The sequence below is a fragment of the Henckelia pumila genome, unplaced genomic scaffold (genome assembly GCF_033568475.1).
Source record: "Henckelia pumila isolate YLH828 unplaced genomic scaffold, ASM3356847v2 CTG_485:::fragment_3, whole genome shotgun sequence".
NCBI classification, from domain to species: domain Eukaryota; kingdom Viridiplantae; phylum Streptophyta; class Magnoliopsida; order Lamiales; family Gesneriaceae; genus Henckelia; species Henckelia pumila.
In genome coordinates, this window is record NW_027331845.1 from 84706 (window position 1) to 110206 (window position 25501).

General features: G+C 35.2%; 1 protein-coding gene across 1 annotated transcript; it reads right to left on the reverse strand.

The window, feature by feature from the left end:
• Nucleotides 1-17103: 17103 nt before the first annotated feature.
• Nucleotides 17104-24169, reverse strand: LOC140872915 (kinesin-like protein KIN-7E). Its single transcript, XM_073275837.1, has 15 exons — nucleotides 23962-24169; nucleotides 23338-23481; nucleotides 23097-23175; nucleotides 22262-22712; nucleotides 21695-21784; nucleotides 21448-21548; nucleotides 21173-21286; nucleotides 21015-21096; nucleotides 20852-20919; nucleotides 20690-20755; nucleotides 20445-20569; nucleotides 19834-20161; nucleotides 18520-19437; nucleotides 18088-18377; nucleotides 17104-17739 (listed from the first exon to the last, which is right to left on the reverse strand). Exons 4-15 carry the CDS (start codon nucleotides 22482-22484, stop codon nucleotides 17418-17420), a joined length of 2727 nt encoding a protein of 908 aa, XP_073131938.1. The 5' UTR covers nucleotides 22485-22712; nucleotides 23097-23175; nucleotides 23338-23481; nucleotides 23962-24169; the 3' UTR covers nucleotides 17104-17417.
• Between the last annotated feature and the right edge of the window lie 1332 nt (nucleotides 24170-25501).

Here is a 25501-nt window from a genome sequence, read left to right on the forward strand (position 1 = left end):
GTCTGGTTCTCATGGTTCACGAGGTACTTTTCGTTTCGGGAAGAAGAAGAAGAAGAAGAAGAAGAAGAGAAGAAGGAGGAATTTTGCAGCCACTGTGGTGGGAAGCATCATGCGGCTTTGTGTCGGAAGGCTACTGGTGCTTGTTATATTTGTGGTGAGCAGGGACATCTGCGGAGAGATTGTCCTCAGCGCATGGGTTCTGCTAGTGGATCGGGATGTCAGGCTTCTACTTTTCCACGTCAGCAGACAGCACCACAGAGTTCTTCTGGTTACCGTCCACAGACCCAAGGGCAGGTATTTGCTCTGTCTCAGGAGCAGGCTACGGAGGGAAGCGATCGCATGTTGGCAGGTACCTTTCTGTTATGTGGTATTCCTGCACTTGTCTTAATTGATACTGGAGCATCGCATTCCTTTATTTCTAGTCGTTTTGTTAAGAGACATAGATTACCTTATGTATCATTAGATATGAATTTAGTTGTATCTACTCCGCTGGAGCAGGAGGTAGTAACTAAGCGTCTAGTGATGGGTTGCCTTCTAGAGTTTAAGGGTAATGTGTTATCGGCTAATCTGATGATATTAGCGATGGCCGATTTTGATTGTATTTTGGGAATAGATATGCTGACTTTGCATCACGCTACTGTGGATTGTTATCAGCGTCTGGTACAGTTTCATCCGGATGAGGGTGATAGCTGATACTTTTATGGTGAGGGTGCGCGACCTCCGATGCCACTTGTATCGGCTCTGAAGGCATGTCATGTCTTGGAGTCAGGTGGGGGGGGCTACCTCATTTATGCAGTTGATATGTCCACGAGTAGTCCGGGTATCGATCAGCTACCGGTTGTCAACAAGTTTTCTGATGTATTCCCTGATGAGATTCCTGGTTTTCCTCCGGTTCAAGAGGTTGAATTTGGTATTGATCTAGTACCAGGAATTACGCCTATATCCCGAGCACCTTATCATCTAGCACCGTCAGAGATGAGGGAATTGAAACAGCAGTTGCAGTATCTGCTTGATAAGGGATATATTTGTCCGTGTGTTTCTCCGTGGGGAGCACCTGTGTTATTTGTCAAGAAGAAGGATGGATCGATGCGATTATGTATTGATTACAGGCAGCTGAATCGTGTCACCATCAAGAATAAGTATCCTTTGCCACGAATTGATGATTTGTTCGATCAATTACAGGGTACTTCTGTTTACTCCAAGATAGATCTGAGATCGGGATACCACCAGATGCGGGTACGAGACTTAGATATTTCTACGACTGCTTTCAGAACCAGATACGGGCATTATGAATTTCTGGTGATGCCATTCGGTTTGACGAATGCACCGGCAGTCTTTATGAATCTGATGAATCAGATATTTCAAGAATATCTGGATAGATTTGTCATTGTCTTCATTGATGATATTCTTGTCCATTCTCATGACAAGGATGAGCATGCACAAAATCTGAGGATTGTGTTGCAGACGTTACGAGATAAGCAACTGTATGCGAAATTGAGCAAGTGTGAATTCTGGCTTGATTGGGTAGTGTTTCTCGGTCATGTTATTTCTAGTGAAGGAATATCTGTTGATCCAAGTAAGATAGAGGCAGTTCTGAACTGGTCTCGTCCGACGACAGTGTTGGAAAACTGGCGAGTTCCCAGACCAATTGCGATTGATACCCGGTGCAGCGGAAGTTTAAAAATTTTTCATGGAACGTTTCCATGGTATGGGTATCAACCGTTCATGATTGAATTACGTGTGTGTAAAATTTAAATAACAATTAAATAAATTTTACCTCAAATCTCGCAACGAGATTAATGGACACCAACAGAACAATTCTGCTCTTGTTGTCTCTCCCTGGAACCGATGAACGCCTTCAATCAGGTCCACGAACAGAGGTTTAATCCCTCTGATAGATTGCACTAGAAAATCTATCAGAAGTTTTCTGCGAAGAGAATACACGAATTTGATTCGTTATTCCTTACTGCGATTCAAAATCACAGACCGGAATTTTCTCTGACAGAGTAGGGAGGGGGCGGCCAAAAAACGTTTTGAGAGGCTAGGGTTTTCGAAAAATTGCTCTCAAAATAATGACCTGTTGTGTGTAATTTCTGTACTGAAATAACTTATTTATAATGCAGGCCACTAACACCTTAGGGCCCATTAGTCATAAGCTGGAGCCCGACAAGCAAAGCCCGCTCGTTCAGAAATTAATATAAAATTCATCGTGACTCCGATTGATGAAACGATTTCACCAATGTGCACAGAAACCATTTCTGCACGTTTTAAAGTCAAAATAAATTTTCCTGAATCCGAATTCAGTGGTTTCCAAAAATGTCCATCCCTATGTCATTTTAGGAAATCCTACTCCCTTACTCTTATTTTAAGAAGTCCAACTCCTTAGTTCATTAAATTTAACTCTTTAAATTTAACTATCTCAACGGGGATTAAAACTCCATTACACTGTGTGACCCTCAATGGTTCAGGGATACAGCTAGCCGTGGGCTCACAACTCCTTGTGACTCGGAACAACACTTTCCGACTTGCCCAACGAATCATGGTAAAGCGCCTAGCAACATCGCCCCATGATTCCCTAGGTATCACTGATAGTGCCTACAAGAACCAGTAGATTTTGGTTAGCGTACAGTACGGTCCCTTCATCCATATATCCCGATCGAATCAACAACCATTGGTATATCGAGAGTCGCTCAAGATTCGATAACTATGCAATGCATCTTGAAGATCAAATTAGTGACATCGCATGTGCTACTAAGAAACCATTTCTTAAATCACATCAAGTACTCTGGCCAGAGATTTGTCACACTAATATCTCCTCAGATCGCATAGGATATCCACACTCGCAAGTATGTGGTGAATCCTTGACAACAATGCATTGACTCCTATATGTGTCGTAACTGTACCCAATCTCGACACCTGATGACCCCCTCAGAGTCGGTAAACGAGTCAAAGCACAGTACTAGCATATAGAGTCTCCATGATGTTTCAAGTCGTAAGGACTAATGGTGTACAACCAAAACCGCGGACTTTATCCACTCGATAAGTGATAACCACTTGGAAAGTCCGGATAGGGTAGTTCGACTATTCATCCTATGAATATCCATTTGCATGCTTCGAACATCTCCATGTTCCCTACCAATGAAACGTGGTACTCCGCATCGCAAATGCTAGTCTCAAACTCGAGCGATCCTTATCCTTATTATCGGACGGCTCAATCGACTAGGAACGGTTTTAGAATATACAGTGACTATAAGATGTATTTCATGATAGACATCTCCATGTTCTACCACATCTTACATACACTATAGTATATTCAAGGTCTTTATCAAAACAACAATAGTATATCACAATATAACAATATGAAGTAATATAAAGTCATTGCCATAAAAGTGTAAATAATATTAAACAAAAGATTGTTTATACAAAGAGTCAACAAAGCCCATAGCCACACAGTTGGCTCACTGGGCACCCACTCTTACAATCTCCCACTTGCCCTATAGCCAACTAGTCATACTACGTAGACCCATTGCTTCGCGATGTTTGTCAAACAATGGTCCTGGCAAAGGCTTAGTAAGTGGATCAGCGATATTGTCTGCAGAGGCCACTCGTTCGACACTGATGTCTCCTCTTTCCACAATCTCCCGGATTATGTGGTATTTCCTCAGTACGTGTTTGGATCTTTGATGAGACCTTGGTTCCTTTGCTTGAGCAACGGCACCCGTGTTGTCGCAGTACACCGGGACTGGACCAACAAATTCAGGAATGACGCCCAACTCTTGGACGAAATTCCTCATCCAAACGGCCTCTTTAGCAGCAGCTGATGCTGCAATGTATTCAGCCTCAGTGGTGGAATCCGCTGTGGTGTCCTGCTTGGAACTCTTCCAAGAGACAGCACCGCCATTGAGCATGAACACAAATCCAGAGGTTGACTTCGAGTCATCCACATCACTTTGGAAGCTAGAGTCGGTATAGCCTTCCAGTTTGAGTTCTCGTCCTCCATAAACCATGAACATATTCTTAGTCCTTCGCAAGTACTTAAGAATGTCCTTCACGGCTTTCCAATGCATCTGACCAGGATTAGACTGATATCTGCTCGTGACACTCAGAGCAAATATGTTCATGGTTTATGGAGTAGTTTTCAGCAGGCATTGGGTACTACTATGAGTTTGAGCACTGCATATCATCCAAAGACTGACGGGCAGTCAGAGTGGACGATTCGTACATTGGAGGATATGCTACGTTCTTCTGTCATGGACTTTGGTTTATCTTGGCAGGATCAATTACCTTTGATCGAATTTTCCTACAATAACAGTTATCATCGTAGTATTGATATGGCACCTTTCGAGGCATTGTATGGTCGACGGTGTTGTACTCCGTTATTCTGGAATGAAGTAGGAGAACGACAAGTCGAGGGTCCTGAGTTGGTGCAGCAGATTGTAGACAAGGTAGATTTGATCAAGCGGAGAATCAAAACTGCTCAAGATAGACAAGCCAGTTATGCTAATATTCATCGCAGGTCATTGCAGTTTGAGCCTGGTGAATATGTGTTCTTGCGAGTATCACCTTTCAGGAAGGTGATGAGATTCGGTGTGAAAGTGTCACCTCATTTCATTTGACCTTTCCAGATACTGGAGAAGATTGGAGATGTTGCTTATCGTTTGGCGTTACCGCCATCTCTTTCTTGTATACATAATGTTTTTCATGTGTCGTTACTTCGACAGTACATAGCTGATGAATCACATGTGATTCAGTCTTCTGAAGTTCAGCTAGAGCCAGATCTGTCGTATATTGAACGACCACTCCGTATTCTAGACAGAAAGGAGAAAGTTCTTCGAAACAAGACTATACCACTTGTGATGGTACAGTGGCAGCGCCGAGGCGTTGAGGAAGCAACTTGGGAAACCGAGAGCCATATGCGAGCAGAATATCCTGAGTTGTTTGCTTTGTATTTTCGATTACCATGTAAAGATGTAATTACCGTTTGTTGTAATAAAACATGGTTTTTTGTTTCATATTTTTATCTTAATTTGTCTTTAGATTTTATTTCGCGGACGAAATATCTAAAGGTGGGGAGAATGTAGTAACCCAGATTCTATTTTAAGATAATAATATGTTAAACATGATTAAGGGTTACTAATTAAACAAGTCAAGATCAAGAACACATGGTATGAGAATGAGATAGGGTTTGATGGATTTGACCATGGGCTCGGGTCGGTCATGAGTGGCTTGGGTCGGACATGGTTGAGCATCAAGAGCTTGGCCGTGTGTGTGTGGCTTTGGCTAGGGCTCGGGCATGGCGCTAGGGCTCGGGCGTGGAGGTGGATTTAGCTCGGGCATGGAGCTTGGGTTGAGCTCGGATGTTTCCTTGGGGCTCGGGTCGGTCATGGTGAACCAAGGGAGGGTTCGGACACGAGGGGCTCGATCAATGAAAAGCATGGCTCGGGTCGGGTCCTAGGGTGCTCAGAAAAGTGAAGTGCAAGGCCAAGGTAGTGTTCGGTCATGGGAAGAGCACATTGTGTTTAGGTCAGGAATGAACATGTGTCTTAACCAAAATCAGTGCATGTATAAGCCGAGCTATTAGGCGAGGTGTCAAGAATTCAAGTGATGAGATGCTTAGTGTCCTTCCAGATGTCAAGGTCTCATGCATTTCAGTGACACCTGTCCCAGTTCAAAATCTATAAATAGGAGCTGGGATTTCGGTTATTTACACATCACTTCCATCTCACTTCATATTTTTGCTCGGGAAGGAGTAGCTCGGGAGTTCGGGAAATAGTAGCTCGGGAGCTCGGGAAGGAAGAGCTCGGGGTCGGACCAAGAGGCCAGGTTGGGTCGGGTCGGGCTTGAGACCAGGTCGGGTCGGGAGTTGACCTAGGACAGCTAGGGGTTGTCTTTTTCCAGCTTAGTTCAGACTTCGGTGTTAGGTACATACACATTGACTGAGATTGCCAGCGAGTATACTGAAAGAGTGGGTGCCCGGTTAGCCAACTTGTGGCTAAGGGCTTTTGTGACTCTATGTATAAACAATATTTGTTTAATATAATTTACATTCATTAATAGCATTTTCTTTGTCTTCTTCATATTGTTATATTGTGATATACTATTGATGTTTTGATAAAGACCTTGAATATACTATAGTGTAAGTAAGATGAGATAGTGAATAAAGAGAGATCACTATTATGAAACACATCTTATAGTCACTGTATATTCTAAACAGTTCCTAGTCAATTGAGCCGTCCGCTAATAAGGATAAGGATCGCTCGAGATTGAGACTAGCATTTGTGATGCCAAGTACCACGTTTCATTAGAAATGGATATGGAGATGTTCAAAGCATGCAAATGGATATTCATATGATGAATGATCGAACTACCATATTCGGACTTTCCAAGTGGTTATCACTTATCGAGTGGATAAAGTCCGCGGTTTTGGTTGTACACCATTAGTCCTTACTAATTGAAACATCATTGAGACTCTATATGCTAGTACTGTACTTTGACTCGTTTACCGACTCTATTGGGGTCAACAGGTGTCGGGATTGGATACAGTTACGACACATATAGGAGTCGATGCTTTGTTGTCAAGGATTCACCACATACTTGCAAGTGTGGATATCCTATGCGATCCGAGGAGATATTAGTGTGACGAATCTCTGGCCAGAGTACATGATGTGTTTTAGGTTACTCGGTTTTTCTAGTAACACATGCGATGTCACTATTTTATCTCCAAGATGTAATGCATAGTTATCGAATCTCGAACGACTCTCGATGCACCAATGGTTGTTGATTCGATCGGGATATATGGATGAATGGACCGTACTGTACGCTAACCAAAATCTACTGGTTCTTGCAGGCATTATCAGTGATACCTAGGGAATCATGGGGCGATGTTGCTAGACGCTCTTACCATGATTCATTGGGCAAGTCAAAAATTGTTGTTTCGAGTCACAAGGAGTTGTGAGCCCACGGCTAGCTGTATCCCTGAACCATTGAGGGTCACACAAGTAATGGATTACTAAACCCCGTTGAGATAGTTAAATTTAAAGAGTTAAATTTAATGAAAGAGAAGTTGGACTTCTTAACTAAAAGGGAGTGGAATTTCCTAAAATGACATAGGGATGGGCATTTTTGGAAATCACTGAATTCGGATTCAGAAAAATTATCTTGACTTTAAAAGGTGCAGAAATGGTTTCTGTGCACATTGGTGAAATCGGTTTATCAATCGGAGTCATGATGAATTTTATATTAATTTCTATAATAACGGGCTTGGCTTGTTGGGCTTAAGTTATGGATTGTGGGGGCCCTAAGGAGTTAGAGTTCTAATACAATCATAACTTAATCTAGTGTATAAATTATCTATAAATAGATGAGTAGTGTTCGAAAATCAAGAGAATTCATTCTAGCAATTTTCGAAAATCACTCATATTATTTCAAGGGGATTTTCGAAATCCTCTGTCCCTTTTTGAGAAAATTCAGTTTGTGATTTTTACGGAAAATTACATTCTAAATTGACAGATCAAATCTTTTTATTCTCATCGATAAACATCTGATTGATTTCTAGTTCAATCAATCAGAGGGTTTCTGTTTTCTGTTCGTGGACCTGATTCCGGAGATTGATCGTGAAGCCATCGGTTCCCGGGATATACAAGAAGAGCAGATTAAATTCTGTTGGTGTCCATAATCAAGACGTTGCTTGAAGAGGTAAAAATTTAATTGTGATTTTATTTTTACTTGCATAATTTAATCGTAAAGTTTTGATACCCATGATATGGAATCGTTCCATATATAAAAATAAAATTTTTAAACTTCCGCTGCACTGGGTATCAATTCTTAATTGATCTGAACACGTTTTTTCCAACATATACATGTTTATATGTTGCATTTATTTGGCATTATTATGTGGCATGATGTATTTTTTATCGTTTTATATATTCATATCTCATGTGCACATACACGTTGAGCCTATACCTTGTTATACCTGATTATAGAGCCGCTCAGCTCTATACTCGATAGTCTGTCACTGAGAGTACCGCGACGGCGGGGACATGTATGTCTGACTACTCTGGTGTACTAGACGAGTGTGGTTGCACCCAGAGGTTGATCCGTGCGGTGGAAGCACTCATGTGGCGCCGGTACTGAGCATGACTTTTCAGATGACCCTTTACCAGTCATCATGTTGCATGCATCATATACATATGTTTACTCATGTTTATGTACTGGGCGTTAGAGCTCACGTCCTAGTTGTTATCTTGGACACCCATTCCACGGGGCAGGTCGCAGGATGGACAGAGCCGGTAGCTCGAGGCAGGATTAGGGAGCCAGAGCTTTTCAGGGGATTTTATACAACATGATTTGTTTAGCTGTATAAATGTTTTAGACAATTTATTTTAAGCATTTCAATATGGTTGTATCACTACAGATTTAAGCCAGGATATGTTTTACTAAGATTTTATGTAAAATATGGATTATGTTTCCGCACGTTTTTACTTTGTTTAAGAATTTTGCTGTATTAAGTTTAATGCATGCTATTAGTTGCAGTTAGTAGGTGATTTCATGCAGGGTCACTACATTCAGAGTATTAGACCTTAATTCGTTATTTATTTTACATGATCGTTCTTTTGTAAGAATCGAATAATAAATTAAATTTTTTCTGGGATTAATAAAATTTGAAATCTTACTTAATATTCCCGGTTGATCTATTAGATTAGTTTTTGAATTAGAAAATCCTGTTTTCTGTATTTCAGCAAACTTACTTTAATTAAATATAATATTCAAATTATACTCGTGGTTTTCTTCAGATTCATCAATATAATTTTTTTGATTTGGAATTGTTACTTCTGTCATTTTAACAAATGATAGAACTTCTTAATTTTCTTAAGACTATTAGAAGTCTTTTTGTTGAATCGATTTGTTTTAATAGATTCTAAAAATCTTCGAAATTATCAATTGAAAATTGAAAATTTTTGAGATGTTTCAAATTGTTTTCACAATTTTCTATATCAAAATTTATATTCATGGAATATAAATTAAAGATATTTGTTTTTGTATGTTCATACATTTTTCATTTAGTAAAAATTGTTATTTTTACTATTTTGTTTTTGTTGACCGGGTTTTGATAACAAAGCTTATTTTTATACATAACAGATTGTTATGTCTTCAATTTCTTCATTTTCAGAAATCTGAATTATCATTTTCCAGTTGCTTGAAAAATGTTCTTTTTTATGATTTTTTTAAATAGAGGGTTTGGAGATCTTTTATTCTATTCCAATATTGATTTATTTGACGTGAATCTTTTAGTAAGATTATTTTATCAAATAAATTTTTAATTTCAATATCTAAGGTTAATCTAGGCATTAGTAATCTGTTTTAATAACTGCTCTGATACCAGGTTGCTGAATTCTTATGAACTTCTTAATTCTTATGAACTTTTTATTCATCGTTTAACAGATCTGATTCATTTATAACAGATAAATAATTTAATTCCAATTTGGTCCCATTCATAAATTACTATTACAAATTTTAGTTGATAAATTGATTCGAATATGGTTAAATCAGAATTATTTAAACTATATTCATGAAATGTATCATATTCATGATCATCCTCTGTTTCAAACCAGTTTTTTTATTATTAATCTTCCATTTTTTATAAAGGATGATGACATGGTTAATGTATTTTGAATATTTCTTTAAATTAAGGGCTGCATGAGGTTTATGAAGGTTACCTTGATTGAATGAGTCTTGTTTTTTAGCAGAAGCCAAATCCTTGCTTTCCCTTAACGATCACTTGATCAACTGGTACTTGCTCTATGGATCTCCAGGTTTACTCTAGACATGACACTTTAATGGTTGACTTCCAACCTTGTCCTCCTTACGCCCTTCTTGTTTAGTTATTAGCTATAAGGCTTAATTTTATTTTTGATTTTATATTTCTTAGTTTCTTATAGTTTTCATACGTCTTTTGTATGAACCAGATTGTAAGAAACTTAAGAAGATAGAGAGATACTCAAACTTCACTTATTCATTTACAGCACAAACATCTCCTTTTATAGGCGTGGAGAAACACGTACAAAATTAAAATAAAGGAAAGAGGGGGGACCACCCGACACTACATAATGGAAAATAGCTCATTTTTCATCTGAGTGGATGCCTTTCACATGTGGTGTGGTCCACGATTTTATTTGTTTTTACATTGTGTCACTATCTGAATCACTGGTACCTTCGGACCATTTCTTTATTGGTTTGTCTTCTGTGACAGCTACTTTTTCTGTCTCAATTGGTTGGAAATGTCCACATTTGTGAGTGGAAATTATTGTTCCTAGTCTTTGACATAGCATTTGTCGAGTTTCTTGGGTCATGTCAACTTTTGCTTCATAGATCGGATCTTCGAATTGAGCTAACATGGCTTGATCTTTCTTTTGGATTGTCTCCTTGTGTCCAGTGGTTAATAAAATTTTACTAGTTACAAAATTTATTTTAACCTTTGAATTTCCATCAATCTTTCCTGTCTTTGAGATCATGTCGATCAATGTCTTTATTCTTATCTCAGAAAGTGTTGAGATATCCATTACTGGTTTTTCTTCATTTGATCCTTCAAATAAGAACTTGTCTTTATGTTTTCGACATTGAATATATAACATTGGTTGATAGAGTTTGTTATTATCCCAATCTGGAAGGGTTGAGTGAATACTCAATGTTAATACTGGATCGTCCTTGAAGACTGCTTTCTTGAACTGGATAATACTATTTCTCAGTTGATATGGAAATAGTTCTATCTCTTGATTGTTGGGACTGACTTCTAATCCACTTAATAATCCATTTGAAAAAAATCTTGCGACTTCATGCGCTGGAGCACCCTGCAGTGTTCTTGCTCTTGATATGCTTTGTGTGTCACAAGTTTGTAGCCAAGATCCTGCAGATGGTTTGGCTATTCTCAAATAGTTTAGTGTTTTGAAGAATTCAGTCTTGAATTTTTCTGAAAAATTTGTTTTTTCAAAAATTGGTTTTTGTGGGCTTAGATTGACCATCTTTCTTTCTCTTGTTTCAAGGGTGCTTTTAAACGTCCTTTCTTCTTTTTCATTTTTCTCGGTGTTGGCTGTGACCACCGATTCTTTTTTTTTTCTTTTTCTTTCTTGTCAGTGTTGGCTGTGACCACTGACTGTTTCTCATTCATCTCCATTATTTTATCAAATAGAGTTGCTATCTTATTTGGTGTTCTCGGTGAGGATGATGATGACGAGGTTGTCATCTTTTCTTTTATCCTCTGAATTTTTCCATTTATATTCTTTTTCCTTTGTTGAAGAATCTGAATTTCTTCATCTATGTCAATCAATTGTTCTTCTTATTGATTTAGTTTGTCCATATATATATATATATATATATATATATATATATATATATATATATATATATATATATATATATGGTTAGAAATTTAACTCTTTATCGTGAGTAATTCGGATAGTTTTATTATGCGTATCATTGCATTTATGAATTATTTTGCAAGAATTGAACCAATCTTTATGAGATTGATTATTTTACTCATAGAGTAATTCATGTTTCTGAATATAAATCTCATTTCATCAATTTATATTCCCCATGCTTTCTGAGGCATGTTCGGATGACTTGAAGTCATAAAATAATTCATGTTTCTGAATATAAATCTAATTTCATCAATTTATATTCACCATGCTTTCTAAGGCATGTTCGGATGACTCGCAGTCATTTTCTGGATCACTTGGGATCTCCTTTGTTATTCCGTTACTACAGATAGTATAATTTGGATGAAGTTCTCTGGTTAATGCATCGGGTAATGAATTATCTGTTCCTTTGACATGCTGGATCTCGAACTGATAATGGTTTCATTCCAATTGTCATCTAATTAACCTTGCTGCATTTCTCCCTGCATTTCTTGATATTTTTCTTGTCTTGAAATATGTTAAATTCATATTATATGTTCTTACTAGAAATGGTTTAGAGATAAGATAAATTTCATAAGTTCTAATTATAAATATTAAAGCTAATAATTTTTTTTCATTTGAGTGATAATTTAGTTGTGCACCTTGAAAAGTTCCTGATGTATAATTACATAATTCTTCATTATTTCTGGTAGTTGTTTTAGTAAGTTCTTCTAAATTTCTTTCTTCTGTATAAGCTTTTAAACATGCTCCCCAGTATTCATCTGAAGCGTCTGTTTCAATTATTATTATGTCTTTATTGGAAGGAAAATATAACTCTGGAAGATTACTAATTATTTTCTTTTTAATAGTGTCTATATAATTAGTATCTTCTTTAGACCATTTCCACTTATAGTCCTGTTTAAGTTTTGCCTGAAGAGGTTTTCTAATTTCTGCAAGTTTCTTAATGTAATTTCCAGAATAAGTTAATAATCCTAGAAATCTTCTTAATTGATCTTTATCCTTGATTTCACTAGAAAAATCATGAATTTTCTTAAGTTTATGTTGTTGTAAACAATGTTTTCCATCTTCTATTTGTAATTAATCCTAAATAATTTATTAAAACACACGGATCCAAATTACTATGCATCAATCAATAAACCTTCCACTATACATCAAATAATAAAAAATTAGCTCTTATTTTTTTCCTAGAAATATCATTTTCCATTAAACATTCAAACTACAAGGTTATGAAATTTGGTGGAGTTATTTATATTATTAATGACTCTATTAAGCTTCTGCAAAAAATGACATAAACAACCTTATGACCACAAATAAATAAGAGGATAAAATTGGTAACAAATAAACTCATATATTTATAGTTGTAGTATAGATTATAGTATTAGATTATATTTCCAAAACAAAATAAATATAATATTAGATTAGATTAGATAAAGGCAAAATTGGTCACATATCAAACTCATATATTTATATTTATAATATAATATAGATTATAGTATTAGATTAGATATTAGAGATATATAATAGAGAAATTAAATCAAATAAGAAAAAAACCAAATAATAAATAGTAGATGCACAAAATTTTTATTTTTTATTTGAAACAGTGCATATCAAATAAAAACAAGACCAAATAATAAATAGTAGATGCACAAAATTTTAATTTTTTATTTAAAAGAGTGCATATGATATAGTTTTTTAAATGAATTACTTAATTAGTTGAAGAGAGTCACATAAATAAATAATTAAAAAGACACATTATTTATGTAGTATTAATGAAAAGGTATGCATGTAAATTCACAATTAAACTCACATATTATAATATTGATTATAGTATTAGATTAGATATTAGAGATATATAATAGAGAAATTAAATCAAATAAGAAACTCACATATTATAATATATATAGATTATAGTATTAGATTAGATATTAGAGATATATAATAGAGAAATTAAATAAAATAAGAAAAAAAACCAAATAATAAATAGTAGATGCACAAAATTTTTATTTTTTATTTGAAACAGTGCATATCAAATAAAAACAAGACCAAATAATAAATAGTAGATGCACAAAATTTTAATATTTTTATTTAAAAGAGTGCATATGATATAGTTTTTTAAATGAATTACTTAATTAGTTGAAGAGAGTCGCATAAATAAATAATTGAAAAGACACATTATTTATGTAGTATTAATAAAAAGGTATGTATGTAAATTCACAATTAAACTCACATATTATAATATTGATTATAGTATTAGATTAGATATTAGAGATATATAATAGAGAAATTAAATCAAATAAGAAACTCACATATTATAATATGTATAGATTATAGTATTAGATTAGATATTAGAGATATATAATAGATAAATTAAATCAAATAAGAAAAAAACTAAATAATAAATAGTAGATGCACAAAATTTTAATTTTTTATTTGAAACAATGCATATCAAATAAATTTGAGCAAACTGCCCAATAAAAAAAGACCAAATAATAAAAAGTAGATGCACAAAATTTTAATTTTTTTATTTGAAAGAGTGCATGATATACTTTTTTAAATGAATTACTTAATTAGTTGAAAAGAGCCACATAAATAAATAATTGAAAAAGCACAATAATTATGTAGTATTAATGTAAAAAGGTAAGCATGTAAATTCACAATTAAACTCACATATTTATATAAACAATGCATATCAAATAAAAAAGACCAAATAATAAATAGTAGATGCACAAAATTTAAATTTTTTTTTATTTGAAACAGTGCATGATATACTTTTTTAAATGAATTACTTAATTAGTTGAAACGAGCCACATAAATAAATAATTAAAAAAGCACATTAATTAGGTAGTATTAATGGAAAATGTTAATTATGTAGTATTAATGGAAAAGGATAAGCATGTAAATTCACAATTAAATTCACATATTTATATATGTATAAGTAATAAGTAATAAGTATTAGATTAGATATTAGAGATATATAATAGAGAAATTAAATCAAATAAGAAAAAAACCAAATAATAAATAGTAGATGCACAAAATTTTTATTTTTTATTTGAAACAATGCATATCAAATAAAAACAAGACCAAATAATAAATAGTAGATGCACAAAATTTTAATTTTTTTTATTTTAAAGAGTGCATATGATATACTTTTTTAAATGAATTACTTAATTAGTTGAAGAGAGTCACATAAATAAATAATTGAAAAGACACATTATTTATGTAGTATTAATGAAAAGGTATGTATGTAAATTCACAATTAAACTCACATATTATAATATTGATTATAGTATTAGATTAGATGTTAGAGATATATAATAGAAAAATTAAATCAAATAAGAAACTCACATATTATAATATAGATTATAGTATTAGATTAGATATTAGAGATATATAATAGAGAAATTAAATCAAATAAGAAAAAAAACCAAATAATAAATAGTAGATGCACAAAATTTTCATTTTTTATTTGAAACAATGCATATCAAATAAAAAAAGACCAAATAATAAATAGTAGATGCACAAAATTTAATTTTTTTTATTTGAAAAAATGCATGATATACTTTTTTTAAATGAATTACTTAATTAGTTGAAAAGAGCCACATAAATAAATAATTGAAAAAGCACATTAATTATGTAGTATTAATGGAAAAAGGTAAGCATGTAAATTCACAATTAAACTCACATATTTATATAAACAATGCATATCAAATAAAAAATACCAAATAATAAATAGTAGATGCACAAAATTTTAATTTTTTTTATTTGAAAGAGTGCATTATATACTTTTTTAAATGAATTACTTAATTATTTGAAACGAGCCACATAAATAAATAATTGAAAAAGCACATTAATTATGTAGTATTAATGAAAAAGGTTAATTATGTAGTATTAATGAAAAAGGATAAGCATGTAAATTCACAATTAAACTCACATATTTATATATTTATTTATATTATATATACGTAAGTAATAAGTAATAAGTAATAAGTAATAGAGTAATAGATAATAGATGTAATAGATAATAGATAAGATATGAACTTTTTGAGTTGGATATGGTTATTGTGTTATCATAGTACTTGTTTTAATTTAAAATTTTATTTTTTGAATATTGGATATGTGTTAATATAAGTTTTTTTGATTAATTTGCTCAAAATTTTTTTTTTGATTAATATATGTTACTAAATTTTGATTTTATTGTAGAGTTATTATATTAAAAAAAAATTTATGTTATTAATATGATAAAAAAGAAATTGAAACTTAATATTATAATAAGTTATATAATTGTTTTTTTTTTAAAAAAAACATAAATATTATATTTAAAGTTTATTTATGTAAATTTAGTATTTAATCCAATTAAAATAAATAAAATTTATATTTATATTATATTAAAATTAAACATGATTATTTTGTGATCGTAATATTAATTTTAATTTCAAAATATATAAATAATAAAGAATAATATATTAAACTTTTCTATTTTTGAAATTATTAAAAATTTTAGTCAAGCAACTAACCAATGGATTTAAAATTTCATTTTGAAATTTCATATTATTCCAAGCAAGAGATTTAATAAACAAGAGATTCAAATCAATGGATTTTCAAATCCATTAATTTGAAATCCACTCTCAAATCAAATACCTTAATCCAAGCACAACCTAAATGGAATTAAGCGTGATTCATAAAATAATATTCAGACGATGAATCGTTCAATTACCTTAAGCTTTGAACGACAAAGGTGGGACAAAGTGGACACGAGCCTAGTTAGAACACGTATGATCTTCTCCCGAGCAACATAACTATGAAAATCCAATTTGAAAATCAACCAAAGCATCATTTGCACCAACAACCGACATACAATTGAGAATATACCACCAAGTATTAACAACTTATAGACTACCAAAACCTTAGCCACAACTTAGCAAACAACATGTAGCCAACTCCATCAACACACACCCTTCATAAATGGAGAAGCTTAGTACACGATTTCATGTATCTTGGAGCAATACTTTCATTAGATTACTTCTAAACTCTGGAAAAAAAAAATCAATTGAGGAAGCTAATTTTGAAAGGGATGGAACAACGACAACTTATTCAATCTTTAAAATCACACCCTAAACACAAAAATATAAATATCAAACATCAGAGCACACAAAAACAAGTAAAGAAGTCTTGCAAGCGGTTCCCTAAATGGAATTAAGCGTGATTCATAAAATAATATTCAGACGATGAGTCCTTCAATTACCTTAAGCTTTGAAAGACAGAGGTGAGAGAAATTTTGTGCTCTAAACCCAGTTCTGAAATCTTGTGACCTAAACACGCCATTTGATCGTGAAATTGAAGAGAAATTCAAATCGAAGAAAAATTGAAATGCGTGAGACGGAGTAGAATTGATAGGCAGAGCCGAGGAATCAGTAGCTAGTGTTTCCATGTGCTCCAATTATTCAAATCCAATTAACCTGATCGGGTATTTGTTTTTATTTGAGTTAACCCATCTCACGAAAATGGACGGTTTTACGGGAGTCTTACTTTTTTTATATTCAAGTCCCCATAATATATTTTACACTTGGTCAGTTGGTCTCTTGCACATTATAATTTTTGCAGTAATCATGCAAGTATCAAATTCACCAAGTACGAGAGGTAAATAGAAAAGTCAAAACAACCATATTCAAAATCTCTATCATTTTTACTGCTGTCTAGCCCATGTGTACATGATCTAATATGGTGGAGATTTGTCCATTTCGCAGGAAAAGATTGAATGCAGTTTCCAAATCATATTTGAATTACATTACAGCCCAAATACAAACGGTTGAAACACTTTCCAGTACATGAACAACATGAACTGATCAGGTTCTAAGCCTGAGCAGACCCAACAACACTCATGGAAAAAGCTCATCAAAACCTACCAGAAAGGCGGAAAAATCGGTCATGACACTCATTGAAATCGGTAAATTTATATGCAATGAGAGCTGTAACTTCTGAAACTGTAAAAACTACTGCTGCGATCCATTATAAAAGAGACACCATACTGTTTTTCCAGCTAAACGATCTTCTGCTCATGCGTGGAGGCGTGAAGCTAAGCCCAAACATCTCCTTGTGGGCTTGCCCATGCTGCGAGAAGCTAATCAGCTTCGCAATGATGGCAGCACTCTTGGTGACATGGTCCATATTTTCGGTGTCACTCCATAAGAGGTGAACCAGCTGCAACCTCCTTTGTTTTGAATTCACACTGATGCCCCACTCATTGTATATCCTTCTTCTTTCGTCTTCTGTGTACCTTTTATGCATAAGCCTGCTCAGCATCTCTCTTTCACGTCGAAGAGCTTTCTTGCTGCCATTCCAACAACAGTAGGTGATTGAAGTTGAAACTCAAGAGTCCAAATAAAGAATTTGAAGACAATAAAAGAGATATTCAGCGGCGTGCGTTGATGAAATTTCTGCTTATTAAACCTTTTGACCAAACTTAAAATTGTCTAGCAACTTTAAGATCTTATGTACATGACCCGACTTGATTCCCACGCCTTATTCCTGTCAACTCCAGGTAAGTTTCATGTTTACAAAGTATTTTACGTACTGGGAGTCTGGATTAAGTTCACCCATGCAGAATCATGTTTATGAAAAGCATAACAGGAATTTTCTGTCAAGATGTAGAGTGTGAATGAGAGTTTTAATGATTTACCTTGATGCTAGTGTCAGAGTTCGACCATCATGAACCGCTGAATTACCCCGAGAGAAAGTCTCCCTAAGGAAGGATAGTCTCCTATGCTCTACCTCCATGTAAATGGAATCTGTGAAGTCGTCTTTAATGAGGAGGAAGAAGTATGTCCTATGGACTAATGACACATTGCAAGCCTGCCATAGTTCAATAATCAATTTCTGCAGCTTCTCAAATTTCATGGACCAATCTTGCACTGGGTCGAAGGTAGCATCCCTGGCATTCGTTTCAGCTCTATTTCCTATCTCTTCAACCTAAGAACATCAGATCAGGTTAAAAATCATTGCAACAGCTCTCCTTACACATTTACTAACTACATGCTAAGATGAAGGCCTCACAGTAATTAAACGTATAATTTCTATCGAAATGAGGATTCCAGAATAGGACCACTCTCACCTGATTCATGGATTGATTTTCATACTGAAGCTTCGCCATCTCCTTGAGTCCAGCAACAAACGAACCAAGAGTAGGAATGTCCTCATCCTCTTGGGTGCTCTTATCATTTGTTTCATCTATGAAACTACCAGAGTCTGAGGATAGAGAATCATTTCTGGACAATGCCTCGTTATTTGCACCATAAATAACAGGACGAATTTTCCAGTGCTTTCTTTGGAAGACACCTTCTGGTCTTCCGACGAAGGTTTTCTCCAACACTGTTGGTGGTGTGCTTTCACTTTGTTCAGGCATCTCAAAGTCCGGTGAACCAGTCGTTACATTAGCTCTACTACTTCTGCTTGATGTCATTTTTAATCTGTCACAGTCAGAACCAGTCATACTGGTTGATGTGGCCCCAGGAGAAGATGAATCGGGGTAAGGCACGACCAAGGAATCAATGGTCTTCCGCAAATCTTGAAACTTCTGCTCAAGAAAACAAAAAGAATGACCACTTTCTGAGTCACTAATTCTGGTGGATAATGCTCCTCCGGTCTCATGTGCAACGATGCTTTCGTACCTAGGCTGCCATGCATTTGGTGATCTTTCTCTATTTTCACCATTTGACTCATCTTGTTCGGATTCATCCATATCGATACATCCGACTTCCTTACACGTGTCATCAGAATATTCTCCAATCGCTGTCACAGATTCATCTATTCCTTTACTTGAATCAGATACGTCATCAGATAAAGAATGATCCTCACCGCTTTCTGAAAGTAGTGGATCTAAAATCCCATTACATTCGAACTCTCCATCAACAGATTGAATTTCAACGAGCTTATGTGAACGCTCAATGTTTTCGACAACTCGTAGTAAATCCTCAATCCGAGAATGAGCAAGATCTCGTTCCTTCTTCAGCTCTCTATTCTCTTTCTCCAGCTGAAAATATTGACAGGGGCAATCCATATTAACTTCTAATAATTATTCTCTTTCTAGTAGCACCTCTCTGTAAACATTATTGAGAAGAAATTTGTGCCATAAACTCTTTTACTAGTACCCATGTAGATATGTATTCTTGTGCTTATGTGGATATGTACATCACATAGAAATTTTTCTTTACCCTAAATATCTGGTGAAACCATGTGAGAGCACACTAATTGTATATTGAAACTGGACATGATGATAATTCTGAGCAAAGATCAATTCTGTCCAGGTAGTTTGCATTTGCTGAACATTCCATTAAAACGAATTGCCTTCTAGTTGAGTAAAATATTTTAAGAAAAATGTTAAAAATAGACCGGTGAAGTATGAAATATCAGGTAAATGAATCATAACCTTTTCAATCTGCACATCTTTCTTTCTTAACAATGCTGCATGATCACAAGTTGATCCTGGAGTTCTTAACTCGCTCTCCAGCCTAGCTACTTCTTTCTGAAGTTGTTTCACCAAAGCCTTATCAGACATCACAACATTGACCTGTGCGTTAGTTGATACTTCCTTTGCGCAGGTTGCAAATAAAAGGGTATTTCTTGATTGCTCAACATGGCTTCTGGCAGGGGTCAAGGTGCAAATGATAGCAGTTCTCGCATTGCCTCCCAGGGCAGGCTGCAGAATCCGTGTAAGCTTTGAATCTCTGTAATTGATGTGTCCATGCCTTCCTTTGCTGCATGAAGTCATATAATTCAAAAGTTGAAATGAAAAAAATACTTTACTCACAGATGGTGGATAAGCGAATGATCCTCTTTGTCTGTAGTTTACGATTTTAGCGAGGACATGAATAATAGGAAGAGTATGTACGTACATGAGTCCCAGTAAATTTTTAAAGGAATTACGTCCAGTTCAGTGTAATGAACGAGTAACCAGATTTAATTATTGGCATACCAAACCATAAGGAAGCTAAAAAAATTCCAAATTGGGAATTTAAGATATTAGGGCGAGACATCAACCTAAGCTTTCGGATTACAGTCCCTAGGGTCAGTAAACTACGATTTATATGACAGCCTTCTTTAAGCCTTTGCCCAACTGATAGTGCTTGAGATGCGCGCTCACTGCCTGCCAGGTCAACAAAATTCTGCAGGCAAAACAATTGAATAACAACCATCCGAATAAATAACTGTTCAAATACTTGCACATTTATTATCACCATCAGAAAAAGTTGAGGAATTCATATGAAAAATGAATGTCACTCTACCACACTAGCAGCAAGGGTTGTTGAGTTGCCTTTCCCTAAAAATTCACGAGCAGAACTTTCAATTGTCTGGAAAATAAGATATTGCCAACAAACGATGATACTTTAATATTTTCCACAAAAATCACACCAAAAATTGCTAGGGGGAAAGAAAGGTGAGCTAACCAGTCTAAGCATCTGATGGGATCTAGAGCTTGTTTCATTTAATGAGGTCTCCCCAATCTGTCTTTGTGCTATGCAAAAGTTAAAAAAATGTAAATATACAAGATGATATTCTCAGAATATATACTTGGAGAATAAACCAATATTCAGATGGAAAATGTCTTACCTTCGCAGATGGATAGCAGCTCCTTTAGGTGGTTCCAATCCCTTAAAGTTTCTTCTGTGAGTTTCTCTATAACAGTTCCCCTCTACAGAAGGGAAAGGAGAATACAATTAAAGAAACATATATGCATATATTTACAAGATTACAAATATAAAACTTACCTCTGGATCATCAAGTATCCTTAATGGAATATTATCCGTGCTTAGGAGATCCCTAACAACTTCGTTATATATCTCCATTGCAGCAAACTTTAGAACAAATGCTCTTTCTTCATGCTGGAGGATGAAGAGGGAGGAAAAAGAAGAAAGTGCCATTTTTAAAAAAAGGTAGGAAAAACAGGATTCCTTTAAATAGGAAAGAAAAAACTGCACTGATAATGAAATATTTTATTCATCAATTCTCTGAGATTAGAATTATAGAATTAGAACTTACATACCTTATGTATATAATCATAAATATCAGCTACTGTATACTCGGTAATACCATTCATTGTGTACGTCTTCCCGCTGCTTGTCTGACCATACGCAAAAATCGTAGCTGAAATGGAAAGGACCAAAAGATTATGAAAAAATGTTGCAGCCATTCCTTTTTCATATTACACACGACTTTCTTAAAACATTTATCTGGATGAAGGCAGTTGTAATCAACAAACATCAAACAAAGTCATCTAGTATCATACTTACAGTTGATACCACCAACCACCGAAAAAGCAATATCTTTTGTTCCTTCTTCATACACCTCCCTGGTCGTGCAATCACCCCTATATACTCTATCTACCATTTTAAACACATACACAAAACAGGAAGCAGAAAGATGGTTGCATTAGAATTCCTCAGCAGTCGTGATTTGTGGAAAATAAACATGGGGATAAAATCGATATTGAAGTCACACAGCAGGCTACTTTAAAAGCTTGTGATTTGTACATAATATTTCACTCAAGCTGCAGCTTCTAGGATGAATCTGACATAAAATTGCGAGCATTAACATTCAAATGACTTGTTATGACCTAAAATGGAACATCTATATTCGGTCAAGGATTCTGATGCATCCTTAAATCCTTTTCAGAAATAGAACGAAATACAAACAGAACTTGAATAAAAATGAGAGAAAGTTGATGAAATACTTTCAGTTCTTGCTCAAAGCACCTAATACTGCATGATTGAGAGATATTATTGTATATTGGTTTCATGATAAAAACTGGAAAAGATGATCTAATCCAGATGTAATATGCAACAAAATGCACTGCTTACCAAATGAGTAAGCTGTAGGGAGTCCAGACCGCTCCTGGAGGCTGTTCCGGTACAAAATGGTGGTCGAGTTGATGCATTCCCAATCCGCAACTTCGTTTCGTGAAATCTCCTTCTCATTCAAAGGCCTTAACCTCACCAACACCAGAATCTTCTCATCACTTCCATTCCCCATGCCTTGCAGCTTCTCCCAATTCATTAAATCTTCTGCACCAATCGCCCCCATTTTTACCTCGACCCCTTTTTATCCTAGAATCCACTCCAATCTCACCAAATGTGAATATACATAATTAAATCTTGCCCAAAAAATCCCAACAAGAGAAATCAACACAAAACTACTCGAGGGACCATTCTCGTAAGACCAAAAAGGCAAAGACAGTTAGCATTGTTGTAAATTGAGTCGTTGGACTTGCAATGGGAATTAAAAGACTCCACCACTCTAATGCATGAATACCTGCAGAAAATATAGAGCAATAGAGATAATTAAAGAAAACTTAAGAAGCCATTATCAAACAATTGATTTTGGTAAAAGGGTTAGTTGTTAGGGGTTGGTTGTGATTAAACATTTTGCTTAATGGCTGACCTAAAGCATTTTCTTTCCAACAGAAATCTCAATTACATTTTGGACAGAGTCAAAAATCTCACAATTAGATAACTTTGCTTAATGGGGACCCCAACTATGCTTCGACTCCAAGTAATGATTTTGTCCAAAAAGGCCGGCCAAACTCGAATAGTGGACCCCCATCAAGCACACCACACCACACCACGCACCCACTTCGTACAAAACATAGAATATTTGTTATTTTATTGGGAGAGTGAAACTGACAATGAGTGTTACCTTAGGAATAATGTTTTGGCCCTGAACTGAGACTTAATATTTAAGATCTAAATAAAATGGCGGAGGGGGAGCTTTGCCCCTGCAAAATACAACAGTTGGTATTTCATCAGAAGACAAAACATCAAATTGCCATAAACCACACGATGCATGAATAAATACGGTATCTGATAATGGTATCACCAAATTAACGGTAACAAAATAATTGAATAAGATTCGATTAATTATTAACCAGCAAAAATACCACTGAATAAGGGGAGAAAATCACGCGGTAAAATAAAATCTGCATCTGTTCGGTCCGCAAATTTCTCAAAATATTCAGGTACGCTTCAGCTATCACCCTTAATTAGCCCATACGAAAAAAGTCTTCTCTTCAAGGAAGCGTGAACTGTAATACATTATAATAAAATAATAACGTCAGTTTTTTCAGGTGAATATGCTTTACGCGTCCAGTAAAGTGAATATAATACCACTTTTTTTTATTAAAAAAAACAATTAATATGACACAACATCAAAGCAAAAGGAAAACCAAAAGTCGTCAAATGGAACAGTAAAAATCGAAGAAGCACAATGCTGATGAGCAATGAACGATATTGCTCATAAATCAAAAAGCTGACAGCTATTCTCCTCTGCAATCACAATTTTAAGAGTCATCCACCAACGAAGACTAATCTGAAGAGTACAAATCGGAGAAATGTTATCCATGACCACACAGAATCTGGCAGGAAACAGTTCGAAATTGGCTTCAATGAGCAATAATCGATCACAGAAGAAGAAAGTGCTCCTAAAACAAAAATTAACAGCAATCCTCCGCCGTAACAACAATTTCGCGAGTACTCCACCAAATCGGAAGAAAATGCTAACCAACCTCGATCCCCGAGCCAAAAATCCAACGAAGCTCCACCGGAAGACGAACTTGCAAAGAAGAAATCGGAGCGAGATTCCTCTTCACATCACTCACTCTCTCATTCTCTCGCCAACTGACATTCGAATGGTGACGAAGTCGCACACTGCAGTTGTGAAATGCGACGGTGGAGGGGTTTGAAATGACGGTTTTACCCCTGGACTTTTTAAAATAGGTCTGACACGGTGCACGTGAGCGTCGTGGGTGTTTTGGGTATATTAAAGTGCATTGAATGAAGGCGTACAATGCGGACGATAGGATCCCTGCTGCCAAAATCACTTTACCGTTAGATCAAATTGGGACCATCGCCACTAAATAATTATTATTATTTATTTATTTGTTCCTGGTCATTTAAGGATTTGAGCCCATTTCCATTTAAGGACTAGGTCCATGTGGAAAAAGAATATAGAGTTCTCGAGTTAGCCTAAACGAGAAAAGTCGAAATTTAGCTCGATGTTTAGAGTGTTCGATTAAATTTATTTTAAATGATTTATAAATTATTCTATAATTTATATTGAAAGGCTAAGTGATTATCCGACGTTTGCACGAAGTTAAAACTAATTTTGATGCTAGTTGTATTGAAAAAACCAAAAAGTTTAACTCCTCATGAAAATATAAAATATATTGACATGGGATGATGGGAAGTGATACCTTATACTATCTTTAGTCTAGACTTGGAGGAAGAATTGACCGGGTTGTCAGTTTGGGGCCCAGAGACCCCGGATAATGGTGAGAAAATGCTCAATATACCTGGAGGGGAGACCGGGTAGTCGAGGACTCAGGCTGACAGCAAGGTGATTCTCGATCTAATGGAATGAGAGGTCGTCGACTCGAGGACCTAGGGGGAGTAGGATGCGAGGTCTAGGAAGGTGGTGAAGAGGGCCAAGATTCCGGGGGCCAAGATGCGATGGTGTCGTTTATTGATAAGTGCAATTTATGCACTTAATTTACATAATATTTGACTCGGCTTGATGTATCGAGAGATATTATGCATATTTTATTGTTGTTTTTATCGTTTGTAGGAGACGAAGTAAGTATGAGATTTGTTGTCCGATTGTAAGAGTGGGTGCCCAGTGAGCCAACTGTGTGGCTATGGGCTTTGTTGACTCTTTGTATAAACAATCTTTTGTTTAATATTATTTACACTTTTATGGCAATGACTTTATATTACTTCATATTGTTATATTGTGATATACTATTGTTGTTTTGATAAAGACCTTGAATATACTATAGTGTATGTAAGATGTGGTAGAACATGGAGATGTCTATCATGAAATACATCTTATAGTCACTGTATATTCTAAAACCGTTCCTAGTCGATTGAGCCGTCCGATAATAAGGATAAGGATCGCTCGAGTTTGAGACTAGCATTTGCGATGCGGAGTACCACGTTTCATTGGTAGGGAACATGGAGATGTTCGAAGCATGCAAATGGATATTCATAGGATGAATAGTCGAACTACCCTATCCGGACTTTCCAAGTGGTTATCACTTATCGAGTGGA